Genomic DNA, 8721 nt, shown 5'->3' on the forward strand with positions numbered 1-8721 from the left:
TTTCCTTATGGTAATCCTCAAGCCAAAGAGCCTTCTACTTTTTGGATCTAGGTTGGCAATGAAAAACGAAGACAACACAAAATCTCCAGACAAACAAGGAGGAAAACAAAAACAAAACCTCTGCATTCTAGGTCAGGTAGCAAAGTTGGTTTCCCAAAGTGTAACTTTCTCAGTTCCACACAGCAGCAGCACCACTGGGTGAACAGGAAATTGATGTAAGCCTTTGATTTAGGACTTAAATCAACCATCAGTTTACAAGGCCTCATTTGAAACACTGTTTTCACGGCTAAAGGGCTCATTTATTCATTCATTCACACTTGATGAATGCGACTGAGCACCTACTCCCAAGCCAGCCCCACACCTGAATAAAAGAATCCAGACAATTTGATGGAGAGTTAGGCGGAAGCTAGGTAAGTAGATAAATTATTACACAAATCCGTGCTGACAGTGGCCCTTACCAAGTTCTAAGGAACAGAAAGCAGGTATCAAATGAGAAAAGCAATGGGAAGGGCGATTGCATATGGGTTTAATACCCACAGCCCTTCTCCAGCACCTAACTCCACACATACACAAACGGGTAGAGTAGTTATTCCTTGCCTATTCTTATCCAGTAACTAAGGGATTAGTACATCCATCCCAAAAAAGTAGGATCTTGGGCGCGTCCCATGCGTGGGAAACTGTTTACAAATGCCAAGTGGTTTCCACATCCCTTCAAAAACGCCTCGGAAAAACGCTGGCAGTAAAACCACCTCACCAGTTCTCACTCTCAGAACCTAGAATCCAGGCTGGCTCGCAAACACCCGGCAGAATAAGTGAATGTTGCAGAAAACTGCAGCGTATTTCCGAGCCCTTGGCACAACTTCGCGGGCAAAATCCCAGTCCCCAATTTGCAGAACCCAAGTGGGGAGGGGTGGCTGGAGTTTAGCCTTCATACCTTGCCACCTCCCTCTGGCCGCTTTATGATCCCCCCCTTTTCCGCTGGGTGCCTCAGGCTTCTGAGGGGGAAACGGCGCCAAAGCGGGAAAACTCCCGGCTGGCAACCACCGGGTGGGCCCACTTGGCATCCAGGACCGGCGAGTATCTCCGAGTTGACCCTTCCCTTCCCGTTCCGCTTCCCAGATCCTACACTACCCCTGGATGATCTGCGGACAAAATGAGACAACGTGCACGAAGCACCCCGCCCGGTGCGGGGCATTCAGGAGGCGCTCAATAAATCCTGCTCGCTTTGCCTTTGCCACACACCTCTCCCGGTCAAGGCCTCGAAAGACTCCAGGGCTGGGGAGAAGTTGCCCCCAGATGGGTAAAAGTTGTCGAAACTTCCGACCCCCCCCCCCACCTCCCCAGGGCGCCCGGGGCGTGGAGGCACGTGGGTGGGTGTGAGGGTGCGAGCGGGCGGGTGGCTGGGTGCGTGCGCGGTCCGCGCGGCGTTAACCCCTTACCTTCCAGCAGCACCTCCTTGCCCGCGCGCTTCAGCGCCTGCACCGCCTCGTCGTGGGTGGCGTCGCGCAGGTCGGCTCCGTTCACCGACAGGATGGCGTCGCCCACGTACAGGGCCTGGGTCTGGTCGGCCGCCAGCCCCTTGAAGATCTTGCTGATGAGGATGGGCATCTTGTTCTCCTTGCCCCCCTTGATGCTGATGCCCAGCCCGCCCAGCTCCTGCTTCAGCACCTTCACGCCGCGCTTCTGGTTCGCGATGGACTCGGGCACCTGCTCGGGCAGGTCGGTGAAGGCGGTCCGCACCCCGGCGGGCGAGGCGGGGGGCGGCCCGCCGCCTGCGCCCGGGTGCCCGGCCCCGGCGCCCCGGCAGAACGAGCCGTTGGTGGCCGTGCCGAGGCCATTGGACGCCGTGGCGCCCTCCTCGCAACTCAGCACCAGGGCGTCCTCGCTCAAGTTCACCAGAACTTTGTGCCAGCGATCCCGCACCAAAACTTCCAGCAGCCCGCTGCGCGGCGCGCGCCCGCCGCCCCCGCCAGCCGGCCCCGCCGCCGCCGCTACCGCCATCTTTCCGGCATTCTTAAAATGCCATGTGATTGCCAAAGGGGGGACCAGTGGGGCAGGGTTGGGGCGGCGGGGGGGACGCGCGCCCGGCGGGCAGGGGGCAGGCCGCGGGACGCCACCCCGGGAGTTCGCAGCCGCGCTCGGCGCGAGTGGGTGGCCGCAGCCCCCAGCCGGTTCCCCTTCGTCTGCTCCTGGGCGGGGTGGAGCAACCTAAAAGAAGAAGAGGAGACAGTCGGGGTGGGGGGCGGCGACAAAAAAGGCCGGCTCCCAGGGGCGAAAGCCCCAGCCCCGGGGGAGCCGCGGAACAGCTCACGCGCCCGGGAGAGTCGGGAGGAGGAGGCGCGCTCGCTGGAAGGGCGAGACCGACCGCCCCGCGGCCGCTCACCTGTTCCAGCCGCCGCAGCCTCGCGGGTCACAAGCCGCGCGCCGGCTCCGACCCTCCCCGCCGCCCGCCTCGGGGCGCACGTCGCCGCAGGGACCGCTTCCCGAGCGCCTTCCGGGTCCCGCTCCTCTGCTCCCCGCCCCAAGCCCTGGCTTCTCAACTCTCCCTGCTCCGCGGGCGTCGGCGCCGCACCTTTGGCCGGCTCCGGGCGTACCGCCCCGCAGCCCTCAGCCTTTCGCGCTCGGGTAGAATCGTGCCTCCGTCCTTCCCCCGACTGTGTCTTAGACCAGTCTCAGCGCTCTCTGGCTTCCTCGCACCGAGGTTTCGCTTCCCAGGCTGAGTTCCCACCTGTCTTTCCTCTCTGCAAGGAATCAGAGTCAAGAGGGCAGGCTGTCCCAAGAATCCGGAATGCGACGTCAGCATAACCCGAGATCCCTAAAGCTCCCCTCCTTAGATGCAGGGCATATTTTCTTCCTGCCCTCTGGAGAGGTGTCTCTGCTGGCCCGAGTCTCCAACAGGTCACTGCCTGCCCCCGACCTCAGGGACAAATACTCTTGCAGCTCTACCACATTATATATGCTCTAGGCCTTGGACTTGGGTTTTTCTGGGACTTTCTCTTTCTTCCCAAGATCCAAGAAAGGACGTCCCCCCCCCCCCCCCTCAGTGGGAATGGGCGCTTAGAACGCACAGGATCTCAAAATTCCCTCTACAAGTTACAAAGCTGGAGCTTGCCTGCATCTTTCCAGAGGAGCGATATCCGAAGTGTTGTTTTTACCTTCCTTCACCATATGGCCAGCATAATCTATAAGGTAGCCTAACCTCCTAGTGTCCTCCTGGGAGGTCTTAGGACCTTGAACCTCTCAACAGACCCTAAGGAGGCCTCCTGGGCCTCTCCAAGAATTCTTACCTGTGTACTGCTCCTTTACATGCCTTTCTCCAAAAACAAAGCAGAGCAAAACTCACAAATCTGCCCATTCCTCAGGGTAAACTTGACCTAGCTAGGCATCAGCAGGAAAGAAATCTTATTGAACACATTCCTACTGATATGTACCATCATTATGTACCATCGTTATCGAAAGCTCTCTAACCCTTCCAGTCTTACACTTTCATTCAAGGATGCTTAAGAACTCCACCAAATCTGTAAAGGCAGAGTCCCAGAAGGAAATGAAAACATTTGGACCTTTCTTTGGAGTGGGGAGTGGATAATCACTGCAGGCAGGCCGGAGGAGCCCTTGGATTGCTTCTGTGTGCAGCTCCCTCCTTTCCTATATATTTTTTAATGCCCTGGTTTTCCAGAAGCTCCTTATTCTTTCATGCAAAGATGCCCAAGGCAGGGACCGCAGCGTCAAAGGTTGTTCAGTCCTCCGTGCACAGGATCACACAGGGAGCTGAGGTAGGTGGTACCGCTGCTGAGAGGCTCGGTGAGGGAACTCAGCCTGCGAGTCTGTCCTCTAACCAAAACATGCCAAGATAGAGGCAGTGTGTTGAGTTAGAAATCAAAACTGAACTGCCCCGAACCAGAAAGCCCCCGTCAGCAGCATCCAGGCATCCGGTCCTGTGGTGGAGCAACGTGGGAGGCCAGGCAAACCAGAGATCATTTATCCATTTGTCATAAGAAGTTACAGGCTGTAGGATGGGAAATTTTCAGGGTTTCTGTTATTAGTACTTTTTTTTTCTGTGTAAGCAGACTTAGATGGGAGGGAGTAGGTTGCTTGTTCAAAGTGGCATTGAGGGAAGCGGATGTGGCTCAAGTGACTGGGCTTCCGCCTATCATATGGGAGTACCTGGGTTCAATTTCTGGGGCCTCCTGGTGAAAAAGAAGGAGAGAAAGCATGCCTGTGTGGTGAGCCAGTGCCTGCACAAGTGAGTCATGCAGCAAGATGATGACACAACAAAAGAGAGACGAAGGGGAGAGTCAAGATGAAGCACAATAGAAACCAGGAACTGAGGGGGTGCTGACAGGGAAACTTTCTCCACATCAGAGGTTCCCAGGATCAAATCCCGATGAATCCTAGAGGAGAAAAAGTGAAAAAGAGAAGACAAAAAAACATAGATACAGAAGATAACACAGTGAATGGACACAGACAGCAAAAACAGTAGGGCAGGGGGAGGGGAAGGGAGGAAAATAAATCTTTTTAAAAATGTATCTATAAAGGGTTGCTTGTCATTTTTTTTTAGTGGCATTGAATGACTGGAGTCAAATATTAATATCATTAGGCCCAAGGCGTGCTCTTAGACAGAGATGGCTTTGCCAGTGGAGCTATACTAAGAGGCCATGTTGTAAATTCTTATACAAATTAACCTAGTTAATCCTCCCAGCAACTCTGGAATGAATATAGGATTATCACCACCCCCATTTCATTGGTGAAGAAATGGAGACACAGAGGGAGGTAATGACTTGCCCGGGTCACATAGCCAGTAAATGGTGGAGTCAGGAATGGAAGCCAGAGTCTGGACTCTTAGCCATTGACCTACAATGTCTCTTGAAAGTACTCATAGGCTAAGGTTAGCAAAGGAAGTGTGTTCATCTGCCTATGGAGGTCAGCCTTCCCCTATAACTTATGTGGAAGAGTAGAGCCAGGTTTTGACTCTGGCACCTCCTTCTTTCCAAGGTTAGAAAACACCCCACCCTCTCCTTATGGCACATTTTTCTTTTCTTTTAACGTGCTAATACATCGATAAACTGGTGCCTGTTTTGGTCTTTGGCTTAAAAACTGTGCCTTATCTCTCAAACAATTCTACACGTATCTGGCCTCTGATTATTAATGCTGACTCTCAAAGTTAAACCTCATTTATTTCATATCTTAGTTCTTGATCATTCTACCTCACAGTAGAACCATGAGGGGTTATCGACGGACCTATAGGAGCATTGTGGCAAAGTCAAGTGTAAGCCTGGGATATCTTTGTTTTCCAGAAGCTACACCTGAAACATATCTCCAACCCAACCTACCCCACCCCCTTTTTTTTTCCTACCAAATTTTTTCTGTTAAGCTCTATCCCCTGTTCTGTTTTTATCTTCTGTCCTAAACTTTTGACTTTCCTTTCCCACCCAGCCAAAACTGTGATCTTTCAATGCCATTTTCCTGAAGTACATGCATTTTCCTACAGGTCTTTGAACGGACTTAGACTTACAAGAGCAAGTCACGTGGTCCTCAGCCGAGGATACACGAGAGCACAGCAGCGTGTGCCAGAAGGAGCATGTTCATCCACTTATTTCATTAAGTTTTGCTGCTCACCTACAAGGTGCCAGGCACTGTTCTAGGTTCTGGGATATGTCTGCGGACCAACTAGCAAAGACCTTCCCTATGAAGCTTCCATTGTAGTGGGCAGGAGAGAGGAGGTAAAGGCAGACTGTAAACCCCTAAATAAGATACTTTCCTGTAGAAGTAAATAGGAAGAAAATAAATTGGAGTAAAAGGATCAGAGCGACTGGGGGCAAAGGGCTACTGGAGGTAGTGGCCCTCAAGGAAAGCCTTTGTGAGACGATGATGTTTGGAATGAGATCTGAATGATGAGAAGATGGAAACTGCAAAGATCTAGAGAAGAGGGTTCCAAGGAGAAGGAAAACTCAGTGCAAAGTACTTGAGACAGAACCAAGCTTTTTGGTTCAAGGAACCGAGAAGAGATCAGCATGGCCGGCGCAGCCCCTGGGCAGAGAGAGCTAGAACTGAGATGGGAGAGAGAGGCTAGATCAGATTGTGTAGGCAGGGCTTTGGAGAAATGCAGGGCAGACGTCCTTGTTCCCTTTGAGTTTTGAAAGTTTATGTGTGGGATTTTCAGGGACAGACCCATTTTAAATATTACTTCCTATTACATGCTAAGAAAACTCCTGCCATCCAAAATACATGCTGTAATATTTCTCTTTGGAAAATATGATCGTTGCCATTCTGGCACTGTTTCCTAAAGGGTAGGCTGAGAATCTTTAGGGGATTTTTTGAATATACAGGTGACTAGGGAAGAAAGAGAAACAGAGAGCTCTTCATCTCTGGGTATAAACTAAAGACCAGAATGAGATAGGAGCAAGAGGGATGCTCCCAATGCAAAACTCTCAATTTAAGGCCTGCCTGTGCAAATCTGTATTGACTAAATACTTACTGAGCACCCGTTCTTATTAAAAATGAAGGTAGGTGCTGGAGACAGGCACACCCAGGGATGCAAGGATGACTAAGACAGACAGACGTGTGGAGGACTGGGGGTGGGGGAGTGGGGGATGGTGTGAGTGTGAAACAAGTATGGAAGGAGCCAGACTCCAGATTTTAAAGATGAAGCACTGAGACTGGGGATGGGGCATGAACAGAAGGCTGGTTCTTTCTTCTCTGATGTGTCCTAATCAAATGACAGGTTCGTTGTCAATTTTTAAAGGTTGGGTGGGTCCTTTAAATTTGCCACCAGCTGGGTGGGTCCTTGGTAAACTAGACAGACCTAGTTTACCAACTGGACTGTCAGTCAATTAGTACGTGGTAGATAACTTGTATTTTCAGGCATTAAAATTTAAAGTTTAGATGTTCAGCTAAGGACACACTCCATGGTTGTGGCAGAAAAACTGAGCTTCATGGAAGATTTTTTTCTTTTAGCCTTAAAGGAAGTAAAGACATCAAAGAGTGAGACACCATTCCTGAAAGGACAAGAGCTTGGTCAGAGGCAAAAAGAAGAAGATGTACTGATTATCTTCACTGGGGTTTGAAAAGAAGGTAGGGATCAGATAAAAAGATAAGTTTATTAGTCAAGAAGCTTGGGGAAGACGATGTGGCTCAAGCCGTTGAGCTCAGGTTTCCCACATGGGAGGTCCCGGGTTCAATTTCCAGTGCCTCCTATAAAACAAAACACACAAACAACAAGCAAACAAATGAAAAAACCAATTCAGGGGAGCCGATATGGTTCAGTGGTTGAGCACTGGCTTCCCACATACGAGGTCCTGGGTTCAATCCACGGCCCAGTACCTAAAACAAACAAACAGAAAACAACCTTGGCTCCAAATGGCAGAATCCCAACTGATGCTAAATTAGGTTTAAAGGGAAGTGCATTGATTCACATATCCAAGCAACTGGAAAGGATAGGCAAAAGCTAACCTCAAGTATAGCTTGACCCTGACACCAACACTCCTCATTGTTTCAAACCATTCCAGGCTCACCACTGGCCATGGCAGCTCCAAGGTTTGTGGTGCCCAGCTTAGCTAATAGAAGGGAAAGGACTACCTTCCTCTCAGCTCATTTTTAGAAAAAAATGCTGGGAATAGAGAACTCAGATGACTCAGTTTGGGTCAAATATCCACCGTGGTATAGATCCACACATAGAGATACCGTGAGTGGCAACCCTGACAAGAGCTCCATCACTGGAATGGGAATGATGTACAGTTCACCAACAGAAAGAGTTTACCAGAACAAGGCAGAAGAGATAGGAAAGACCATATGATAACCTCTTCACTACAGATAGGTTGGAACTCTAGAATTTATTCTAAAGGCATGGGGAAGCCACTGATTTTTCATGATTAAGGGGAAGGTAAATGAAAACAGATACGGGGGATAACTAATTTGGTGACAGAATGAGGGTTGGATGAGTTGTGAAAGACCAAATTGCCTTAGCCTGATTCTTTGCACACAACAGGAACATAAGTCTTTGGTTAACTGAAGATAGGAGAATAATTTACCAAGAATTTTCAATAGCCCAGGCAGGGAGAGCTAAGAACCTGGATTTTGTGGAAATAAGAGAGGTGCTTTAAAGAAAGACTGAACATGGTGAGATAATTTACTGCAATTAGGAAGAGGAGGAAGAGCCAATGAATATAATTAGCATTTATTAAACCCTTACACTCTGCTGCACTCTGAATGTCCATAACATATATCACTGGTTCCAGAAAGTAGTCATTTGAGGTATATAATATCATCAACCCCATATTACAGATGAGAATCTTGACTTCAATAAGATCACACTGCTTGTTAGTATTTGACTTGGGATTCAAAACTTCGTTTAACTTAGATGTTTGACTCCAAAGCTCATGTTCTTAACTCTTACAATATATTAGGTATGAACTTAGCTGGATAAGAAGATATAGATCAATACTCTTTTTTTTTTTTTTTTTTTTGGTGGTTGTACTGGTGCCAGGGAGTGAACCTAGGGCATTGTAAGTGGGAAGCCAGTGCTCAACCACTGAGCCACATTGGCTCCCTTGAGTTGGTTTTTTCATTTATTTGATTGTTTTTGTTTTCAGGAGGCATTGAGAACTGAACCTGGGACCTCCCATATGGGAAGCAGGCTTTCAACCGCTTGAGCCACATTTGCTCCCAATAATCCATTTTTATTTATAAATAAACTGAGGCTAAGAGGTTAAGCAATTATGGAGT

At 49.6% G+C, this 8721-nt stretch overlaps 1 protein-coding gene across 3 annotated transcripts in view; it reads right to left on the reverse strand.

Annotated features, from left to right (window-relative positions):
* SNTB1 (syntrophin beta 1) overlaps positions 1 to 2869 on the reverse strand; it is a 276727-nt gene extending 273858 nt beyond the window's left edge. The window contains exons 1-2 of one of the 3 annotated variants that reach the window (XM_071208013.1): positions 2573 to 2869; positions 1440 to 2208 (exon numbers count right to left, since the gene is read on the reverse strand). In XM_071208013.1, coding sequence (XP_071064114.1) covers positions 1440 to 2208; positions 2573 to 2803 — 1000 coding nt within the window. In that variant the 5' untranslated portion in view covers positions 2804 to 2869. The remainder of the gene's footprint in view (positions 1 to 1439; positions 2209 to 2572) is intronic. The other 2 variants (XM_004480747.4, XM_058275966.2) reach the window with 2 other exon arrangements.
* Positions 2870 to 8721: the final 5852 nt, after the last annotated feature.

This window comes from Dasypus novemcinctus, chromosome 14, assembly GCF_030445035.2.
Source record: "Dasypus novemcinctus isolate mDasNov1 chromosome 14, mDasNov1.1.hap2, whole genome shotgun sequence".
Lineage (NCBI taxonomy): Eukaryota > Metazoa > Chordata > Mammalia > Cingulata > Dasypodidae > Dasypus > Dasypus novemcinctus.